The sequence below is a fragment of the Phaenicophaeus curvirostris genome, chromosome 11 (genome assembly GCF_032191515.1).
Source record: "Phaenicophaeus curvirostris isolate KB17595 chromosome 11, BPBGC_Pcur_1.0, whole genome shotgun sequence".
Classification (NCBI taxonomy): Eukaryota; Metazoa; Chordata; class Aves; order Cuculiformes; family Cuculidae; genus Phaenicophaeus; species Phaenicophaeus curvirostris.
Genome location: NC_091402.1, coordinates 20687283 through 20710133, shown reverse-complemented (window position 1 = coordinate 20710133; position 22851 = coordinate 20687283). Strand labels below are relative to the sequence as shown.

Below are 22851 nucleotides of genomic sequence, written 5' to 3'. Positions count from 1 at the left end.
CACGGTGCTGATGGAGGTGGCTGCTCCTGCAGCTCCCAGCACCTGGGGGCCAGCAGCTTCTGCCCCAAACAGCCAGATGCACATATATATAAATATATATATCTATAAAATGCCATTTATAATGTGCCATGTCTCACCCCCAAGACAGGGCAGCCTGTCTTGCTGAGGTCTGTAGGGCAGATGTGCACTAGCAGCAGGTCCCAGCCCTGATCTCTCCGAAAACAGCAGCTAAAGCTCCCGTTTAACTTCAATGGTGCCAGGATTTGGCCTGGATCTCAACTAAATCCATGACCATTAATGGTTTCGCTCGGGATCTAATTCCCTGGATTAAAGGGAATTCTCCCCACAGTCCCTCAGCAAGCCCAGCTCCCTGGGCAGAGCTCAGCACCCACATCCCACCACTGCTCCATCGCGGCCAACTGGAGCAAACCAGCCCGAGATCCTCAGTTTTTAACAAACAAACAGAAAAAATGAGAATGAAAGAAAGAAAAAAAGAAGAGGAGCATTTATTTTCCCCGCAGCTGTGCTCTCCCGGACAGAGGATTTCTGTGGCAGGACAATAACGCTTTATACATCGAGGTTAAGTTCCAGTTACTTGAAACTATCAGCTCTTGTGTTCCAATCATCTTATTACCTCCACAATCAAACCAGGCTTCCCCGATGGCAAGTATTCGCTCATGCTGTTTAAATCAGACACGGAGGGCAAGCAGGGCTGGATTTAAAGTGATCTAAAGGGAGCTGCCTGAGGCCAAGTTGGGGAAGCGGGGGAGGCTACAGCTATCGTGTCATTCACCCTGCTAGGCTGTCCAGCCCCTCTTCTGCAGGAGAGAGCAGGTCCCACATGCTGAGCCCTGTTCGTAAGAAAGAGGCACCCAACAACCAAGCTCTGGGGTTGGGCTTTTGGTTCACAGATGTCCCCCTTTGACAGCGATTGGCAACCATCCGGCATCGGTTTTGGTCCTCCCCAAAATGCTTAAGGTATCTTCAGCCTCAGTGAGACATCTCCAGTAGATTTACACTTTATCTTTCTTCAAGCAAGCCTTCAACTCTTGTGGCTATTGCTTCTCCCACCTGTAGCTTGCAGAGGGCAGCATCTCTTCTCATTATCTATCCACATGCTCTCTGTTACCCTAGTGGAAAGAAATAGTCCTAAATCCCATTGATCTGAGCTAGTCCACAGCTTGGGAAGGTGTGTAATATTTGGGGACATCCTGCAGTCAGCAGTGCTAAACACGTGAGTTGTAAACCTAAAATTTGCAGATGCTGCAGCCCAAGAGGTCCTCTGAGCTACGGCTGCAAGGAGACGGCAGGAGCATCTGGAGAGGCAGTGGAGGACCAATAATTTGCATTTGTCCCCATACAGGGGACGGTGATCTACGGACCAACCTGGTGTCACACAGAGGTGCAGAGACAAGGGCGACATCCCAGTGTGACATCTCACTACGCAGGCATGGAGGGCAACCAGCAGCGAAACAGGAAGAAAATAAGTTGCCCACGTCCTGTTTATTTGCACCAAAAACCACTGCTCCCCCACCCAGCCTCACCCTGCCAGCTCCCCTTCCCTCTGCCCCAGCCCAGTGGGCGCCTCAGAGCTGCGGCTACGGAGAGGAGAAGCTGCTGCTAAAAATCATCGATGCTTCAGCAATGAGTGAGCTGTGAGTGGCTGCTGCTGGTACCTCCTGATCTCATCCAGGTGAGCTCCTCGCAGCTTAGTGCACACAGCGTGATTGCGCTTGGGTTTCAGACACAGCGCGACCGCCCTTCCACCAGGCACCCTGGGTACCAGCTGATGCCACAGCAGCATCAGCTCTGCCTCCTAGGCAGGATGGAGATTCATGAGCAACAAGCTGTGTGGATGGAGCAGATGAAGGAAACAGCCTTATGAAACACACTCATGGGCTGGTGATGCTTTACCCATCAAGTACCATGGCTTCTCCCCTGCACCTACCCCAAGCAAATGCTCCAAGCTGAAATCGCTCCCTAAACATCCACTTTTGAACCCATTCTGCTTTTTCTCACCGTGGATCGCCTCTGGCCCTGCTCTGCACCAGAAGGAAGGTGCTTCCTCTGAAGGAAGCAGCTGAGCTGGTCTTGCAGCACCAACAGCCTGGCTGACTGCTTCTACCAGCCAAAACCTGGATGCTCCATCAGCCCCTGGACCAGAGCAGCCTAGCAAGGAGCAGACACCAAGCCTGGGAGCTGTGGTTGGAGCTGCTCTGCACAAGTCTCCAAGGGAAAATTGGCTCCTCGGATCTGATCCATCCCTTTGCCCCAAGGCAAGCTCCTCCATGGAGGAGCTGTAGGACGGATAGTGGTGCGAAATCACCCCTCCAGTTAGCTTGCTGCCCTGCAGTCTTGACTACCAAAGGAAAAGATGTTGCATTATCAGACCTCAGCACGTGTTTCTGGCTCTCAGGAGTTATTTCACACCCTGGGAAGGGGAGGGAGCAACACAGAACCCTCCCAGGGATGTGCAGATGCAGAGAGCTGCTCAGAGCAACCTTCTAACCTGTGTGCAGCAACTCCTAAACGCACGAGGCCAGGGCATGTGTCAGCTCACCCTGTGGCTCCGTTCAAACTACCAGACTTCTTCTCCCACCCAGCTTCCTTCCCAGTTCCCTAGGATCTCAGTCCAGGGGAAGAAGGCGAGCAGGCAGAAGCACAACTGCAGAGGAGTTAAAGCAGAGCCTTTCTAAAAGTAGCACGAGCATCTCCACAAAGCAGGATCTATTCTGCCTCCAGCCCAGCACCTGGGGTCTGCGTCCCAGCTTCTCCTGCCTCTCTTAGGACGGGATGTAAAGAACATCTAACAGGCACCACCAACCTGAACTCGCTGGCTGGTTCCTGAATGCGAGGTGACGTCCTGGCCTTTTCAGGCAAGCCCCAACCGCTCCGCAAAGACAGCGGAGCCTTAGCTGGGCTTTCCACGCAAGCAAGCTCTGCCTGTCCCCTCCAGGGGCACAAGCCAAGAACCAGACTCGCTGCAAACAGCAGCTTTATTTCAAGGCAGGCAGGTGCTCAGGGGATTGTCTAGACACGATTGCCATCTCATACGCCTGATTTCACATCTTTCCTCTTCAACTAGCTCTTCAGTAGCTTGATTTAATGATCCAACACATTTCCACCCAAGCCCCAGGCTACAGGGAAATTTGCACAGGTGTGGCAGTGTTTCCTTACACAGCAAGATCCAACAGCTCCCGGCCACGCTCCGGAGCTTCCCAGGGCTCCCGGCGAGCTCTGGATGCTGCTGCTGTGTTACCTGTTGCTCGAGATGCTCAGCGTGTGGCTGACATGAACCTTGACACCTCTGAGCGCAGGCAGAGGCGCCAGCACAGGCGCCAAGGTACAGCCACATCCCTCAGCCGTGGAGGAACTGGACACAGAGTCCACCTCCCCTAATTGCTTTGTCTTGTACTTGACATCACGTGGTCACTCCGGACGTGAAAAAACTAAATCCCATAATTGTTTAATATAATTAACCACAGGATTGAAATGGGTTCCTTACCTTGAAGACAGGCTGCTAGAAATCATCCCTGTTCTTAAAGCAGTAACGTGAATGCAGCAAAGGCTTTGCCACATCTTCCCCATCAGAGGAGCACAGAGGAGGAGGTCTTGCTTTTTATTTAGTTTTTAATTATTATTCTTGCAATCTCTCATCTCTCATCCCAGAATCTAACACCACAGGATGCTAACGTGACCCCAGGTCTCCTGGACAGCCAGCACGGATGCTCACACTGGTTTGGATCAAAGCAAGAGAGGCAACCACCTTCCACAGCCCCAGAGCCACGGCCAGCGACCTTCCAACAGGGGCAAGTGGAATTAATTACTTGATTGCCTCCATCCTTTAGTGCTTCATGTCAAACAGCTCATAGGACCCGTCCATTCAATGATTCTGCATTTCTCCTCCTTCCCAATGCAACGCAGATCATTTCAAAGCGGTTTTGGCACTCCTGTGGAGATGCTTTTTGCTGAACCCCTTTCTCAGCCGTGCAGAAGCCGCCCCGGGGTGGGGTGGGACGGGGTCCTCTCTGCGCAACACACAGCAGGTGGGTTCTGGCCACGTGCAGCCCTTGTACCAGGACTGGAGCATTTCGGCAAAGCTCTTCGGTTGTGATTGTGAGTTGCAGGGATACTTCACAGCACGCTGAGGCCTGGGTTAAGTTTGCCAGGAATTAATTCAGCCCAGGGGAGCTGAACTGCATTAAAAGATCCCCTCTTGCGCTTCAGCTGCAGCTGGAGAACATCACTACATCTGAAAACAGGGAAATCCTCACCTTGCAGGGCTGTGGGGTCCAGAAACAGCCACACCAGGTTCATTGTTCAAGCAGAGTTCATTAATTTTGAGAAAACCAGCCCAAGACCCAGCTTTCTCGTATCACTTCTTCCACTCCCATAGAGCCATCCAAACCTATTGGTGTAACCCCAGAGCCAGAACATACCGTGAGGCTCTTGGGGCTTTGAGCAGAGCCACCGAAAGCTACGTTATACATCTCAGCATTTGCAAACACTGCCTGTAACGGGGTACGAGGATGAAGACATCATTGGCAGCGCTTTGCCTGGGCTTCCTTCCAGCAGCCCTCGCTGCGAGGAGGGGGTGACCAACTCCCAGAGTGGGTCATGAAGTCATTCTCTCCTGACATGCCTTCTCCTCCCCGGGATCATCAGCTGGGGAAAGCAGGCACAGCAGCGGTCCCTTCCTGCAGGATTCACTTCCAAAGAATCATAGAATCACCAGGTTGGAAAAGACCCATCGGATCATCGAGTCCAACCATTCCCATCCATCACTAACCCATGTCCCTCAGCACCTCGTCCACCCGTCCCTTAAACCCCTCCAGGGAAGGGGACTCAACCCCCTCCCTGGGCAGCCTCGGACAGGGACCAATGACCCTTTCTGGGAAAATTTTTTTCCTAATGTCCAGCCTGACCCTCCCCTGGTGGAGCTTGAGGCCATTCCCTCTCGTCCTGTCCCCCGTCACTTGGGAGAAGAGCCCAGCTCCCTCCTCTCCACAACCTCCTTTCAGGGAGTTGTAGAGAGCAATGAGGTCTCCCCTCAGCCTCCTCTTCTCCAGGCTAAACGCCCCCAGATCCCTCTCCTGCTCCTCTTGTTCTCCAGCCCCCTCACCAGCTTCGTTGCTCTTCTCTGGACTCGCTCCAGAGCCTCAACATCCTTCTTGTGGTGGATCAGCAAATGATGCCTCACTGCTCAGAGTTGGTCAGCACCTCAGGGAGTGTGTCTGGGGTGCGCCTGACACTTTTGCTCCAAGTCAGCTGCTGTGGAGCAGTAGCCCCACAGGGCTGCTGTTTGGTGAGCTGGGTAACACTGGTGGGAAAAGGCTTACAAAACGCTGGAAGGAAACAACTCACTCAGCTCAGTCCCTCTTGTTGAACATGGCTTGGGAGCATCCTCATTCTGCAGATAACCAGGAGTCCATGGGCTCAGCAAAGCCTCCATCTGCCCTGAGGTCAATGCCGCGGTGGAGACCTGCGTGGTCCAGGCATCTAAATGAGAACAAGGTGACCTTCGTGATGAAGGTCTTCCAGAGGGTCTCTGATGGGAAAGGAAGGCATACGCCCTGCATTGCAGCTGGGTTTTAACTCCAGTCTCATTGACGCTCAGCGAAACACCCAAGTAGAGAGAGCAAGGAGCCTTCCTGGGGAATAAGGGACATCCAGGCTGCTGACCTGGGAGAGGGGGATCCTGCAGACCCAGAGAGAGCAGCTGGGAATAGCTCCCAAATTAACAGGAGTGGGGGCTGAGCTCCTGTGTTGGAAATATTTAAAGATTGGAAGTTTTTGGGTTTTTTTCTGGGCTGGTGTCTTCACCTCATCATCCACCCCAGCAGCACCCGCCATGGTTTCACCCAAAAAAAGTGCCAGTATAGCTCCTCCTGCAGCGCTGGGGCTGCCTGCTGCCCTTCCAAAAGCTTCTATCCACTCAGGATGCCCTTGCCAACACACCCACAAACACTCACCTTCTGCCCCAGTTTCCAAATCAAACCTTTTAATTTAAGGCAGGATGAATTATTTCAAGTGGTGGTGGGGGAGGGGAAAATCACATGCAGAAAGTAGAATTTCTCTTCCTTTCTCCAGAAACTAGCATGAGCCACTTCTTTACTTTTCAAAGTTCTTAAGGGATTAAGCAGAAAATTAAATATTTACCCTTTTCACTACTTACCCCCCTTTTTTCCTTTCATTTTTTTCCCAGTGAGAAAATAAAAAGAAAACGTTGAAAGCATTGGAAACCATTTACAAAAGAGAAGCAGCTTTCATTTCTCAACTAGAGAATTTCACAAACAAGATCTGTAGTCTTTTTAGCACCTCCGCTCTCTCTATGTTCTTACTCTTAGAATTCAGCAGGAGGAGGAAACTTCTTGAGAAGATTCAGGAAAGAAGCTGAATTCATAGAACACAGAATCATAGAATCAGATATCCTGGCTCCTCATGCACTAGAGAAATTGCCAGAATTTACTGATACTTGAAGACTCTGTGCTGTCAGTGGTGGAAATAGCCAAGAACTGATTTTAAATCAAATGGGTTTGATGGTGCTTATACCTTTTTATGTTCACTTCTATATTCCAATATGAGCTGAAACGTATCCCGTGGGCTTCCAAGTGTTAGGACCACTAAGTTGTTGAAGGATTAAGAGGGGACGATGTATGAGGAGCAGCTAAACTCACTTGTTCTGTTCAGCCTGGAGGAGACTGAGGGGAGACCTCCCTGCAGTTTACTGCTTCCTCACAAGGGGAGGAGGAGGAGCAGGCACTGATCTCTTCTCTCCGGTGACCCATGACGGGATCTGAGGGAATGGCAGGAGGTGCACCAAGGGAGGGTGAGGTTGGATGCTAGGAAAAGGTTCTTCACTCAGTGGAACATGAGCAATCACAGCACCAAGCCTGATGATATCCAAGAAGCATTTGGCCAACACCCTCATGGTGTGAATGTTGGGGTTGTCCTGTGCAGGGGCAGGAGTTGGAATTGATGATCCTTGTGTGTCCCTTCCAACTCAGGACAAATTCTATGATTTAGCTGGAGAAGAAGCTAATGGAAGCAGTAACGTATCCCAGGCTGAGAACAGCAGCGAAGCCACGAGACCAGCCGTGGCAAGCCGCATAACTGGAGTTTGTTCATCCGACTTCCAACCAAACAAAGAGAAAATACAAGTTCAGAATAAGCTTTCCCTGAGAAACTTTCCATCGTGACAGCATCTGAGATAATCACGGATCTCTTTGCGGATGCTGTGCCAGCAAGGGAGGATGCGCTCATGACTGATGGGATCTCTTCTGACTGCTGATGGTCAGCTGCCCTCAGTTTATTCAGGTAACCAGGGGACATCAGCTTGGGAATGAGGTCTCCTTGCATGCCCCGAACCTACAGAGACAAAACACATAATGTCAAGGTTGCGTGTAGCTAAATGTGCTTCAGAGGTGCTCTTTAAGGAGCCTCCGAGCTCTTGCAAATCAAGTGCACCTAAACACGGAACGGATCTCAACCTAATTCCAGAGGTAACACCACCTACTCACATGCCAAAGCAGGGAGCAGACGGCTTGCTAATTAACATGTCTCCTTCATGAATATTACACTTCCTTAGGAGGAATTTGATGCTCGAGCACAAGACTGCTAAAAGTGAGCCAAGAGGAGGCTTCAAAACTGCTGAGATCCCTCCGGCAGGGCTGGTGCTAAAGCTGGTTGCTGGTTTTCACACCCACCAGGTGAGTCGGTGACACCTCCAAAACACACACGGCTCACAGGAGCATCGGGGGGATGCAGGAGCAGTGGTAGCAGGGACAGAGCGAGAAACAGCAAACCACAGAGTGGTTTTGGTCCTGAACCTTCCTGATATTTGGTGGTACCCAGGGCCTGACCTTTGTTTAGCCCACACCCAAACCTTTCAGCTTCCTTGGGCTGCAACAGCCCTCTGGCACTTGCCTTAATTCCTGCCGCAAGCAGCCACCTCGGGTGGTTCCCAGCAGTCCAGCCCACCAGCAGTAATTACATGGCCCAGGGAAAAGTTAGCACAGCCACAAACTTTGCACTGGGAAGAGCCGGCTCTGCCAGCCCCATTGGAGCCAGGCAGGCGGGTTTCCCTCAGTCAGGGCTCTCCCAGGGCTCTCCCATGACGAGTTGTTACCTCAGACTCTATTTGTTTCCACTGGCAGCCTCTTTTGATGTTACCCCACGAGACTGAGCCAGGGGAGACCAAAGAAACCTCACTGAGGTGCATCTGGTGTTCTCAGAAAGCAGCAAGTACCCTCAGTGTCTTCCCCGCCACAGCATCCCCTCTCCCACTTCAGCACAGCTCAGATGCCTGCTCCTCCAAAACCCACGTAGTGCCTAAATCTCGTTGGTCTTGTGTATGATGGGTTAGAAATCTAAGTAGAAATCGCACTCCTAAACCCACCCCGCCCCAGGAATCTCCCTTCACTAGTTGTAGTTGAATTGGACGAGGAAAGCCAGGTCTGACCACATTAAAAGGGTTCCTGCTTTTAACCAAAGTGCTTGAACTGCCACGCTGGGGCCAAACGACTCGTGGTTCTGGATGCCTGCAAACTCAACCCCCGTGCTGGCAGCGCCGGAGAGCAGCCACCAACAATCCCACCCGCATCCAACAGTCCCATCATGGCTTCATTTGGAAGAAGCTTCCAGAGATACCAAAGGGACACCCTTAGACTACAACACGTTTTCCAGAAGAGGAGATAATGTGAGGATGTTGCCAAGGCATCTGCCGAGCCATGTAACCCCCAGCAGTGGCTGCAGCCCCTGCCCTACGAGTAGAACACAATCTATGGGCTTCATCGCTCACACCTAACCCCATGGGAGGTTAGCAGGTGAGCCAAAGGGGGAACAGGGACCATGCGAGTCCTTTGGCCCAAGGATCCTTCGGTCACACACCATGAGAGAGGGTGGCACCCTGCTACCCCAGCAGAGAGACAACAGAAGAGCAGGATGGACCAGGGTTTCATAACAGATGAACCTTTCCATTTTCCTCCCAGGTCCACTCAGAGGATGCTGGAAACCCTGCTGAGAGCTAGCAGGACAGCTCTGTCCTCCAGACATGGCAAGAGAACAAGCACGGTCTCATCTTCATCACTGGCCAAACGAAAACACACTTGGCTCTTGCTCTTAGATCAAATTCAAGGGCATTTGGGCTGTGACAAAGAGCCACCCCAGCAGCAGACTCCAAGCTGCAACTGGATCCCACAGCAACCTTTAAAGCCACTTCTAAGAAAATACACGTTATTGTATATTTGTGGGACAGGTAGAGACTTCAGAGACCTGCTCCACAGCCCGTTCTGGATAATCACCCTTTAAATCTAGCTCCTACTACAAGCGTGCACAAAATCTACTTGGCAGAGCAAGAAAACATCCCAGAAAACTCATTCAACCTTTGTTAGCATTTCTAGCACTGTACCAACAGCCTCCCTAACCACGGGGAAGCCTGCCTTTCCCTAGCCAAAACGTTCCTCTGCAAGTCCCTTGAGCTCTTACCTCAGAAAACTCCTTTCCTGCCTGCACACACAGGGAAGCAGTTGTAATCTGACTTTATTACAGCTGCGCACATGCCGTTGCCATGGAAACAGCTGTGATGCTACCAGCGCCAGCCGCGGCACAGGCGGGGACCACGGCCGGGCTCCCCGAGGCAGCGCTGCTGGAGAAGCCCCCTCAGCCAAGTTGCTACCAAAAAAAACCCACCAGCAACAGTAAAACCATCTCAGACCAGGGACGGGGGAGTTTCGTGGCTGCTTGAGTCCTTGAGACAACTTGACATTTACCTTGGTAGCAATACAGCTCTTGCTATGTCATCATCAATGCAGCTGCTTAATTGGCTCCACTGAAAAGTCATTAATAACTCTTACGTGAGCTAAGGGACAAACATCCTCAACAGTTTCTTGTTCTTCAGTAGCTGTTCTCAAGGACTCGGTCTCTTCAATGGCCAGTCAGGTCAGCCCCACGGGTGCTGAGAAGGTAATAGAGAAAATTCCTTGCCAGCGAAGAGCAGGGCATCTCCCAGCCCAACACATCGTCCCTCTCAGTCTTGAACCTGTAAAGTAAAAGAGTAGAAAGGAATGGAAAGGTTTCACTGTCCTCATGGTCCTGGTGGAGCAGGCACTGCCTGGATCCACAGCGTGTAGAGCAACTCCTTGAGAAGGAACAGCAGTCTTGGTGACAGGAGTTTTCTGCAGAGCCTGAAGGACAAGCTTAAACTGTGATAAAAAATGAGGCTATAAATTCCTGGGGAAGAAGCCACCCTTTGAAGCATGGTGGATGGAAACTATCTATGCTGGGGAAACAGAGCTTAAACCATGGTTTGCATGCCGGGGAAGGACAGGTCTACACATGCTTCTAATTCTTTTAACTTCATGGCATCCCTCACAGTTGCTGCTGCAAACAAGAGATGCTCCCAGTTGGATCCACACTTAACTCCTCCTTCAGGCCTGTGCTCAAGCCCCGCGCTGGGCAGCTCAGATCCAAGGCTTGAGTGATGCTGAAAGGGACTGTGCACAATCCCACCCCAACCTGCTCAAGGACGGCTGCCCTGGAGCTGAACGGCGGCTTCGTTAGCACAGAGAGGGGCAAAGACAAAGTCCTGTGAGTTTAACAGTTACTAAGGGGTCATGCAGGTGGGGCTCTGTTGTAGCCAAAGGAGGTTGTGAAGGGAAGCAGGACAAGAACTTCCATTTACTGAAAACAGAGCGGACAAAGCTTCAGCTGTCATGTGTGGGTCTTGAGGAAGCAAAAATAAGGCAGGGGGAGGGTAGAAGGAAGGATAGAAGGAAGGAAGGAAGGAAGGAAGGAAGGGTAGAAGGAAGGAAGGAAGTGTAGAAGGAAGGAAAGGTAGAAAGGAGGAAAGATAGAAGGGAGGAAAGGTAGAAGGGAGAAAAGGTAGAAGGGAGAAAAGGTAGAAGGGAGAAAAGGTAGAAGGGAGAAAAGGTAGAAGGGAGGAAAGGTAGAAGGGAGGAAAGGTAGAAGGGAGGAAAGGTAGAAGGGAGGAAAGGTAGAAGGCAAGGTAGAAGCAAGGAAGGAAGGAAGGAAGGAAGGAAGGAAGGAAGGAAGGAAGGAAGGAAGGAAGGAAGGAAGGAAGGAAGGAAGGAAAGGTAGAAGGAAGGAAAGGTAGAAGGAAGGAAAGGTAGAAGGAAGGAAAGGTAGAAGGAAAGGTAGAAGGAAAGGTAGAAGGAAAGGTAGAAGGAAAGGTAGAAGGAAGGAAAGGTAGAAGGAAGGAAAGGTAGAAGGAAGGAAAGGTAGAAGGAAAGGTAGAAGGAAGGAAAGGTAGAAGGAAGGAAAGGTAGAAGGAAGGAAAGAAAGAAGGAAGGAAAGAAAGAAGGAAGGAAAGAAAGAAAGAAGGAAAGAAGGAAGAAAAGGCATCACAGCACCAACCTGCCCACTGATGTCCAACTGCTCCATCGCCGCAGGGCGTGTGGGGAGCGTCGGCGCTCCAAGCCCCTCACCACTGAGCAGCAAATGCCTGGAGATGCACCTGGCGCCACGTCACCAGCGTTCACCTCTTCATCTGGGCTGGAATGCTTTTAGCACCCTCCCATCCTGGAGCCAGCGTGAGTTATCTCCCAGGCTGGTGTTTGGCAGGTAGATCCCACATCAAGCGCATCCCTCCCTGCTGCACCTCGGCGCTTGGGCTCCCAGACCGCATGGCTGAGCATCCCCACTCGCAATTACAGATCTTCCAGTGCCTTTGGTCCTTTCATCATCCCAGACGTGCAACACCAAGCAAACCTGGCAAGCGCTTCTCATTTACCTTCAGAAGAGTTGAAAGAACCTGGCCAATATTTATAGCAGCAAATCGGGCTCGTAGTGCACCGGCTGCTTTGAGCAAAAACAGCTGAGGCTTTTCTGAACCCAAGATTATTTATTATTCATCAAATCGGATTCCACCTCCCTCCTGCAATTTTATGTTTTGTTTTCTCCTAAAATAAGGATTAAAAAGGAGGAGACAGAAAGGGAAAACAGGAGAAAAGGGAAAGAAGGATAACAAAAAAAGTAATTTCATAAAACCATAGAATTTTCAGCTCACAAAATGTACCCTCACAGGAGCCTGCAGAGGAGGAGACATCAACATAAGGCATGATGCACAATTTTTATGGACTATTCCTTCCAAACTACTCAGTGCAACAAGAACCCAATTTACACCACTGCCTCCACCAGAACCAAACCTATACAGCATCCCAAACAGGCTGAGGAACTGAGTCCTGCTGAAAATCAGGAGGATCCTTCTAGAAAGGCTGGAGCGGGGCAGGAGGTGCAGAAGCAGGTGCTCAGCTGATCACAGAATCATAGAATGGTTTGGATTGGAAGGGACCTCAAAGCCCATCCAATTCCAAACCCCTTCCATGGGCAGGGACACCTCCCACTGGATCAGGTTGCTCCAAGCCCCATCCAGCCTGGCCTTGGAACCTCCTTACACTCCCTGATCAAGAGTCCATCCCCAGCTTTCCTGGAGCCCCTTTCAGTACTGGAAGCTGCTCCAAGGTGTCCCCTGCTCTTCTAAAGGGTGAACAAGCCCAATTCTCTCAGCCTGTGCTCATATGGGAGATGCTCCAGCCTTCGGATCATCTTCATGGCCTCCTCTGGACTCACTCTAACAGATCTATGTCCTTCCAAGGCTCCTGCTTGCAGGAACTTGCTCCTCCTTCAGCTACCCCAAGCATGCCTGACAAAGCCTTTTGACCACAGGGCCGTGAGAAAAGGATGGGATCTGTAAGTGAATTACCACATCTGTTTTCTCCAGGGCTTGCCCAGGAGTGAGTCACGTCAAGAGGAGGCTTTGAGCACCGTCTGGACCTGGGCAGATAAAAGGAACGTTATTTGCGTGTGTTTGCTTGAATTAGCCAGAGAGAAAAGTGCACGATCCTGCAAAATAAATACTGCACCGTAGAGGCTTTTCCAGAAGAGATTTCCTGGGAAATGCTCTCCTTCGTTTATCATCTGCCCAGGAAGGAGAAAGCACAAAGTGAGAATCAGCAAAGCCCAGAGCAGAGGTACCAAATCACAGGACACCCTGTGCCCACCCAAACCCCACAGTGGTGGCTGGGGCTGTTCCTAAGGAGGCAGAAAGCATCCAACACCAAGCAGGGCTGGGAACAGAAAGACAGGATCGGTTCTTGCTGGGATTGCTCCTCCTGGATCTTCATCCTTTCCCTCAGGGATCAGAGACGGCTGATGCAGAAGTCTCAGCAGTGGGAGAGCAATGGATGATCCTCCCATCCTCCCTCCAGCACCAAAAACAAGGCAAAACTGACTAGAATTCTCATTTTACATCTCCCTGTGCCACATGTCAGGCTGCCTTTCCCATCTGTATGAAGCCACAATGGGCACGTGGTCCTTCTCCCTGCACTATGCTATGGGGTCAGGGTGAGAATTACCCACAGATGCACAAGGGCACGTTCCTACAGAAAGGGAGAAAAGACCAGGGGAGGAAAATGAATGAAAAACAAGTTCACAAGAAGGGGTCTGCCCCAGGGATCAAATCCACCATGAAAAATCACCCCTGGGATACTGATAGATTGGCAGGAAGAAGGCTACAGAGCAGGCTCAGGGTGAATACTGGGGAGAGGGAGAGACCAGCACCTGCAGGGGGGACCATGAGTGCAAAGAGAAGAACCAGGCTGAGGGAGACATCAGAAAAGGCAAGAGACACTTCCTCAGCGAGAAACAGATGGTCCAAAATGACAGGCAGGTACTTCCTTGCACGTCATGTCAGGCAACGTCGGTAAACGTTCACTGCTGACATCTCACACCTACACAAGGTGACATCTCAACACCCAGGAGGTGACACAACATCCTCGCTGCACCTGTTCCCAGTGCCAGGTCCTCCAGCCTAGATCTCTGGAATTAAGACTCCAGGTCTATTCCTTGATGAGTCTAAACAGAGGGTCTGTGTGTGATGGGAAGGCAATTCAGTTTGAGAGGTCTGTGGCTCTGAACAGCTGCCCTGCCTGAGACATCTCTGCTCTGGAGGTCTCCAATTTATCTGGTCACTTTTCCCTTGCTGTTCAGTCCAGGGAAAGAATTAGCAAGAATTTTCGAGGAATAGGAAAGCCCATGCCTGGATTCCCTCTGATTTCCTCAGCATCCGAGGGGCAGAGCAGCCTTCCAATACTTCTTGTGGCGAAGGGCCACGTCACTTGGATGGGGACACGACTAACATTGAGCCATGTCATCATCCAAGCCCCGTGCAGAAGCGTGCAGATGTCATTACCCAAGCAGGTAACATCACAGTGACAGGGTGTGTGGTTTAGAGATCCTTTTCCTTCCTGACATTTGCTAAATTACCTCTGATGTTTAAAGCCGCGATCATTCAAGAGTTTATCCTCTCCCACCCCCATGAGCTTCAGCACAGTACAAACGGACCAGCTTCCTGCTTGACTTCAAAATACTGCAAAAAACCAAAAAAAAGAGTAGGATTTAAGAACTAGACAAAATGGGTTCAGATCTTGCCAGAAACAAAAGGGACTTGCACCTGGATGCAACCCAAGGGAGTGCTCGGAGCACACAGGGAGCAGCAACGACCCCAGCGCTGCCCTGACCAAAGCCAGGCTGCATCTGTAATGGTTTCAGGGTGAAAGAAGTGATGCTTTTCTGCAAATGTGCTGTTCACCAAAGCCTTTTGCCCATCTTCAACCACGTTTGGCATTTTGGAAGGCTAAGAACAACTAAGGAAACAGAAAGCGAGTTCAAAAAAGACAATGAAAGGAGTGTTGCAACAACACAGAGCAGATACGCAAGCACGCTGCTTGACTTTATCATCTGCCTTTGATTTGCTGTTTGTTGTCTTGGAGATGGTTTAGTGAACTGATTCTTCCCCATGGCTGGGGAACGGATGCATCAACCTCAAGGGCTTCCTTTTAGCTGCACTACCCCACACAGCAACAGAGCTGAGTTTGCCTCTTGGCAGGTCAACCTCACAGGGAAAGCCTTGAGCACGTCCAGTTTTTGCAGACTCTCCATTAGATGCACCTCTGAAATCTTTCTGTCCCTCAGTGGCCAGCCTGAGCACCAGGAGCCTTGCCTCCTGGCTCCTTCTCCTGCCTATTTCACCAGCCTCTCCTCACGTCCCTAACCACCCTGAGAAGTGGTGAAAGTGCAGGTGTCACCCCACACGTCTTAGAGAAGGAAGGAACATCACCGCCTGAGCAATCCGCTTTGTGCAACACGGGTGGAACACGACCAGCCGGGGCAGATCCCATGCAGCAGTTGCTTGTTTCATCAGCACAAGCTCTGTGGGTCAGGTTTGAGAGGTGATTTCCCATTGCACGATATCGGGAACAGACCGCGCAGCAGCTCTTGTTGGGCAAGGGGAGGTGTTGTTTCTCTTCCACCAGAAAAACCAAGTCACTGAGCAATGTGGCACTGACTGCCCCGGCCTGTTGCAGGGGCATTAGAAAATCACAGTTGGACAATCTTGGCATGGACACGGGACAGCTTTGTACCATATCGTGCAGGGTGCTGCACAGGAGCAACAGGTCTGCCCTCTAAAATGAAGATGGAGCAGCCTCATGCACTGCTGCAAAGTCCCCCAGAGCAAATCAAGCCTGCTCAACGCCACCAACACAGCCCCGCTTAAAGGTATCTAAAGAATTTTCAGCATCCACCACAGCCTGGATCTCGCCTCCCCTCTCCCACCTGGGCTGCCAAAGTTGCAAGACCCATCCCACAGCCCATCCTTCTTCCCGTCTCTGCTTCACTGTGTGACCTGAAGGGATTCAGGCAAGAATTTCTGCTTTTGCCCCCATCACCTGGGCCGCCGTCAAGGCGTTTTCTTGGACAAAACACCCCTTTGTGCTCAGGTGAGGTCCTCTCCCCCCTCTCTGGTGAAGACCCTTGGTTGGTGGGAAGGCCGTGCTAGAAGGTCGTTCTTTGCATTCTCCTCCAGCACACCTGGCTCCAGATGCTTTGCAGCTTATGTTCCTTATTAAGATCAATTGATTTCATAAATAATAGAGTAAAGGAAAGACAAACATCACACAAATACACAGGTCAAATATTCTCTCCCTTAGGAAACAAACCGGAGCTATGAAAGAAATAACCCAGCAGGCACGCATTGATCTTCGGGCAAAAGATCAAGGGGCACTGAAGTTATTTGTCAATCAACCACACATGGGGACAAGCCATATTCAAACAGGTCACCTCAAGGGGTCTTGCTCCACAAACCTGCGGGCTCAAAGCCTGCTTTTCTTACTCCTGAATTCATGGAACCACCTGTAGCCTTTTGCCACATCATCGTACTGAAGACCAAGCCCTTGAGGAAGGGGATGGCTCCAAGGCAAGGCTCCCAGGTCACTCCTCTACATCACAGGTGCATGGTTTTGGTCTCTGCTGCTGGGGCATCATCTTGAGATGATGAGGACCACCAGCTCTCAGTTGTGACGTGTCACGCACTTAACGTGTGAAAACAGAGCACTCAGCAGCTTCTGCAATAGCAGAGCTACCTCTGTCTTGCCTGGACCAGGCTGCTCCAAGCCCCATCCAACCTGACCTTGAACACCTCCAGGGATGTGGCAGCCACAACTTCTCTGGGCAACATGGGCCAGGGCCTCCCCAACCTTCAGCGTGAAGAATTTCTTCCTAATCTCTAACCTGAATCTCTCCCCTTCCTATTTAAAGCCACTCCCTCTCATCGTGTCACTACAGGCCCTCATAAAGAGCCCCTCGCCAGCTTTCTCAGAGGCCTCCTTCAGGTACTGGGAGGCCACTCTGAGGTCTCCCAGAACCTTCTCTTCTCTGTGCAGAAGAGGGAAATGAGGCAAGGAGCCACATTCAGGCAGTTATTTAGCTTAACCCTTTCAGACACCAGCTGAAAGAACAGCTACCACCAACCGTACACACTCCATGCAGCCACAAGCTGTTGGAGTAAGCAGGATCAGCCTTTGTCACATAGACATTTGCAGAAAAGTCATTGTGCCATGCAGAACATCACCATCTCCTCAGCTTGACCCGTGTCCAGAAGGTGGCAGCGAGTTATGAGCTGCATGGAAGACGCCTGCAGGGAGCAGAAACAGCAAAGGAGAACCAAGGTGACGGTCATCTCTAGGGCTGAGTAGCAGAAAGGTGCTCAGCACACACCCTCCAGCAGCGCCGGCCGCTGTGCTCCAAGGACACAGGGAGGAAGCAAAGGATGCTAGAAACCCGTACTCTGGAAGCAAGCCCACTTCTCTCTTCCCTGACACACTACGTTCAAATCTTTAATGAGCTCTTCATCCACAGAAACTATCTTAGAAGAGGAAGCAATTTATATGCATCGCCCCTGACAAGAAGAACAAGGATTGAAGATTGTTTGCCTGCAACGGCAGTTCTGTTGCAGAGCTGGAAATAGATCCCAGCTTTCTTGGAGATGCACATAAAGCTGACTACAACCTAAATCCAGGTTAAATATGCAGATGAGCATCAACAAGAGCATCTTCTTTCCCATTACACTTCCTTCCCAAAACTACAGCTGATCAGGTCATGCCAGTCGAGCAGCACTTGGACACCAACCGTTTCTAAAAGCAAGAGAAGAAACGCAGAGCCCTGCTCTCACGTCACAAACCTTTGCAAAACGATTCGCTTCCCTCCCCTCCTACTCACTTGTGTTTCAAAAAGCATTTTGTTCCAAAGCAGATCATTAAAGACGTTATGCAATAAGTGATCTGCACCACGAGGCTGCCTAGTTTTAGCCCAGCTACTTAAATCATAGTTGGGTTTAATTTTGTAGTTAGCTAGCGACTCAGGTCCAGAGATGCCCCTGCAGGCAGAGGATGCTCCTGACCATCTCCTTTCCTGGCCAGAAGAGTCAATACCACAACGCTCTGATGGTTTTGCCTATTCAGTTAGGAGCTCAGCTGTGGTATCCGTCCAGTTCCCAGCTCCCAGACAGGAAGGAAAGTGGGCAGTGCTTGAAGATTCTTACTTTTTCACAGATCATAGTTATGTTTAACATGCTCCATACCCATAGCAGCCAAAAAGCCATTTGCAGCAGCGCCAGGCTCCCCAGGGGCCAATCTCCACACAAAGAACTGTTGCTATAAGTTTAGTGAGGTCATACCTCTGGCAAATGTAATGGCAACAAATTAAACTACTTTAAGAACCTGGCTTCAAGCCTGCCTTGGAGATCCAAAACAGAATCCTTAACTCTTTGTAGCCTCCTCACGTGCACCACGAGGTTTTCAAGGGAGGGTACAGCCTCACGCCGCGCAGAAGCGGTGTCAGCCCCAGCACAATGTGCTCCTCCCCACTCAGCTGTTCCACTGCTCCCCAAGTTAACAGCTTCACAAATCAGTCACTGCAGATGTTCCAAGCCAGAAAAGACTGTGAATACAAAAGGAAAAGGGGATTTAACTCACTCCAGAGGCTACTCTTTCCCCGATGCTCTAAAAACTACGGTGCTTAGAGGGCAGAGTTAAGTACGGAGCCTAGGGACAAGCAATAGGATCTGGGCCCCTCAGATGTGTCTTTGAGGTTATTGCTCAATGTTCAAGCACAAGGATTATAATTTAAATCCTGTATTTTCCACACCTTCCGCCTCTCAAGCAACAACCACCCTTTGGAAGTGCTAGTACATTCCAAGTCCCAATATCTCTGATATCCTACTCCAGGTAAGAGATTGAAAAGAGGGGAAACGAAGCGAGCAAACTGCTTAGATTTGGGATGAGGAAATGATTGAGATGAAAAGTACTGTCAGAAGAAATTCCCTTCAGATTCCCTTTCTTCCCACCTGAATTGTACAGACGTTGTTAGATCTGCTCTCTTCCTACCTCCCCACTCCCACCCACCCCGGGTAACCTCCACAATGCGCTGTATCGATCAAACAAGTGCTTTTAAGAAGCTGAGTCCAGAAAAGCAACTTCCCCTACATCCCACCAGCTTGCCCTTCAGCACCCAAGCATCTCATCTGTTTTAGAAGCACAATTTAACCTTTTAAATGGATTCACTCAAACCATCTGAAAAATGTCCATAACAAATGGGCCCGAAGTAATTTGTACAGCCTTTCCCCCGAAAATACTACATACAAATGGCTCCTGTGGTCTCCAAGACATTATAAACTACACATTAAAAGGAAGCAAAGGCTATTTTTAAAGCAAAGCTTAAAAATTGATTAATGTTAAAGTAGTTTAAACTTCCTCCCCCCTTCCACGCCCCCACGCCAAAGTCAAGTCCACAACATTAAGGATCAAATTGATAAATTAGGCTCTTGCAACTCATTTTTGTCATCGCCTCAGTGGCAGCAGATCAGGGCAGGAACAGCAAATTGGCCACACGTACCTCTGAGTCCCTTCCTCCTCACCCACCCGCATCACAACATCAGCTCATTTCAATGAAATTTTATGTCAGTCTCTCAGCAGAAACCACTGAAAGCTTCCAGCAAAACCACGGAAGAATATCACTGAATTGATTCCATTAAGTGTAATCGAAGAGAAAATAATGATTTATCAGACTCAGAGCTTAGAAACAGAAAACAAACAGCCTGTGGCAGAGCAGAGAGAAATTCAGATTTATAATCAACCCAACAAGCATGGAAATGAGAAAGCTCTCAGCCTCCAGCAAATGAAAGAGTGAAATACTGTGATAATGCCAATGAGGAGATGCAGATAGTACCAGCAGGGAAGGAGACCAGAAGCTTCCTGGTGATGACAGGCGAACAGCTTCATCCAGACGAGGACTATGAATGCTACTGAGATGCTGTACCTGCAGACACAGCCTGCAACGGGAACGAGTGCAAAAACAACCCCAAACCAAACCCCCACAGGCTGGCCTTACAATGTACCAAGCCCCGTGTGAAATAAGAGCTCAGGCAAGCATCCAGAATGCTCGTAGCACATCTGGACATGGAGGCCTTGGAAGCTCCACGAGGCTGGCAGGTGGTGGCAGCAGGAGGGATCAGCAAGGGGTAGGGAGAGAAGCAACCCCCCTCTCTGAAGGCATCAGAGACAGCAGGGAGGAGGGTTTCATTAATGCCGAGGTGCTCAAGTTCCCACAGCTCATTTGTCCAGGAATGTGGGTAATAGTTTACTGCAGGAAAGGAGAGCTCCAGTGAGCGTTAGCAGAAGAGGTGCTGGAGAACAGGATCTCCCAGAAGTCCAAATTCTTGTGCAACTACATATTGAACACCTGCTAAAGCCCTGAAAAAGTCAGGAGGGGCAATGAGGGGAGTAGGGTGAGAGCGTAGGTGCGAGCGATGAGCTATTAGACTGTGAAAACATCTGCGAAACGACCAAAAATTAAAGGCAGTCTGGTGCAAGGAGAGGGAAATTCCACAGTGGAGCAAATGTTCTGCTATTTGGTTGTCCTCCCTCTCCCTCTACCCTGCCTTTTAATTTAAAAAGCAGATGAAGACAAAGCAAAATCTGCTTGGAATCCACCCTGCCTGAGACCTGCCAAGGCCTCTTTTCAAGCCTCAAGCAATTGTTTTTCATGAATTGCACAGGGGAGCAGGTTAAATGGCTTTAAATAGGAAGGGGGGAGATTTAGACAAGAAACTCTTCACGGTGAGGGTGCTGGGACACTGGCCCAGGTTGCCCAGAGAAGTCATGGCTGCCCCATCCCTGGAGGTGCTCAAGGCCAGGCTGGATGGGGCTGAATGGGCTTAAAGGTCTCTTCCAACCCAAACCATTCTACGATTCTAAATCCCACCACTAGATTTAATCACCTCTGCACAAACACCATCCATTGTACAAGCTGCTCTTTGTCAGGTTTGCCAGGAACCACGGGGGACTCGGGCGAGACAGACCCTTCTCCAGGGGCTGGTTGTGCCAAGACCTCACCTGCTCCCTGCAGCTCAATAACAGAGCTGAACCCCCACGGCCCCAAATACCCTGGGAGCTCTTTTTTGCTCACCACCTATAGCCACCACACTCCTCAGCAACAAACCTAATGCAGCCCATGCCAGACATGCAGCAACTCCAAGATACTTAAATGTTTTAAAACTAACTCATCAGCACCAAAGGCAGGAGAGATGAAACCTTCCTAGTTAGTACTCCAACCACACACTTGCTGCTTTATCTCTGGAAAACACTTCACAATCGTTACCCATGCTTATGATTAAAATATTCCTTTTATTTTAGTACAGTAACAAAGCTTATTTACACATAAAATAACTGTACACTCCAATTGAAAAATAGGTTGCGCTCTAAATTGTTAAAGCAAGTCACACACAGTCTGTTCGGAACACAAACAACCTCAAACCTCCCAATGCCTTCAGCTCCTGTCTTCTCTCAGGAACTCAGCTCATTTTGTTCTGAATGATTTTCTGCTGATTCTCAAGACATTCCTTCAGCTTGTCTTCAGTGAGCGTCAGCCTCTGCTCCAGGATGGAAACAGTCTGCAAAACAAAACGAAGGCTGTAGTTGAGCTACTCGCAAAGGCAAACTACGCACTGTACTCTCAGCAGGTAATAAGATGCTAAATTCACAGGAGTATTTTGAAGTATTTCAGGGCTGTAACTCCAGCATCAGCATTTTAGCAGGCTAGAGCCCCCACATGACTTCAAAGAGGAGGAACAGAGGCTGGCAAGCATGAAGCTCTCCTGCCGAGAACACCGAGCACCCACTGTGGCACTCGGCGCTTTCAAACTGTGTTTCCTTGCACAGACAGGTTCTGTCCTTACTGTTCACGAGCCACCAGACACTGGAGAGCCACCACAGACACTTCCGCTAACGAGACTGAGGTTTTGAACAATTTTTCCCAGTGTTGGCTTTGATTTTGCTCCTCTGCTTCCGACTCTTCCCTGGATGCTGTCAGTTTGCTGCAATTAAAACACGCAACTTGCTGGACAAGCACGATGACAAGCGAGAAAACCCTCCCAGCATACGGCAGAGCAACAGGCATCGGAGAGGAACCGAAACCCAAAGTGGCAATATCTACCTCAACATAATGCCTACATATTTTTGTGTAATCCAGTTACCCCAAAGGACTGTTTTATCTTCCTCCTCGAGCTGAAGTCATCATGTACAGGATGCACAGGAAGAACATTTTAACCACGTGGCAATAAAAGCTTCTGCTGAAAACCTTTTATTGATTACTCCGAGGTAATCAAGGGACCTCGCTCCACAGAACTGCTTTCAGCTTCCAAAGACACCGGAACGGTTGATAATAGGCGGTGATGATTTAATGCTTTAATATCCATAAACTTATCAGCAACAATCAATAGCTCCACATTTTGAGCGTTTTTACTGCATAAATAACATCCTCTGTTAAAAACAAAGGATGTTCAGAACCTTGGACCTCAATAAAGTAATTCAAATAAACTTGGACAACCGCTGTTTGTATAGAAGTTATAGATAGAAAGCCTTTTAATAGCGCATTTCGTAAGCACATCTTTAAGTGCCTGACAAAAGAAAGCAGGTCTCATTATCCCCATTTTACAGCTGGGGAAACGAAAGCACAAAGAGAGGAAATAGCTTGGCTAAGGCCACTTGAGAGTAGGAAAAGTCTCCTGTAAAATGATGTGGGGAATGAGAAGAATGTCAGGGGGAAGAGAAAACAGATCTAGTAAAAACAACACCAAGCACTATGGCAAAGCCACCTTGCAAGATCACATATCAACAAAGTCAAAGGGTTTTGTTCATAGCATTTACCATAAAGCACCTTTTTTTTCCTCCTCAAACAAAGTTCAAAGTTTATTTCTACTGCACACAAAGCTTATTCCTATGCTGACCTGCGAGGAAGTGGAAGAGCCAACTCCTGCTGCCTAACGCAGCATGGCTGCATCTGCAGAAAGCTTCACCTGAAAGAAACAACTCTGCATCAAATATTCCTGTGGGCTACAGCACTAGCTTCACTTAATTTTTTCCCTCCGCTATTGCCACCCCTTCGAGGCACAAGAACTGCAACACACAGAACCAGAAGAAAAGTTGTGGAGCCAGCAGG

At 49.8% G+C, this 22851-nt stretch overlaps 1 protein-coding gene and 1 long non-coding RNA gene across 3 annotated transcripts in view; both read right to left on the bottom strand.

Moving 5' to 3' along the window:
- Positions 1 to 7119: 7119 nt before the first annotated feature.
- On the bottom strand, positions 7120 to 12022 carry LOC138725216 (uncharacterized). Its single transcript, XR_011338204.1, has 3 exons — positions 11374 to 12022; positions 9771 to 10039; positions 7120 to 7368 (listed from the first exon to the last, which is right to left on the bottom strand). It is a non-coding gene; the product is annotated as an uncharacterized lncRNA (long non-coding RNA).
- An 8996-nt stretch (positions 12023 to 21018) lies between these two features.
- POC1A (POC1 centriolar protein A) overlaps positions 21019 to 22851 on the bottom strand; it is a 41863-nt gene continuing 40030 nt past the window's right edge. For both annotated transcript variants that reach the window (XM_069865873.1, XM_069865872.1), the window contains one exon: positions 21019 to 21304. In XM_069865873.1, the coding sequence (XP_069721974.1) occupies positions 21206 to 21304 (99 nt within the window). In that variant the 3' untranslated portion in view covers positions 21019 to 21205. The remainder of the gene's footprint in view (positions 21305 to 22851) is intronic.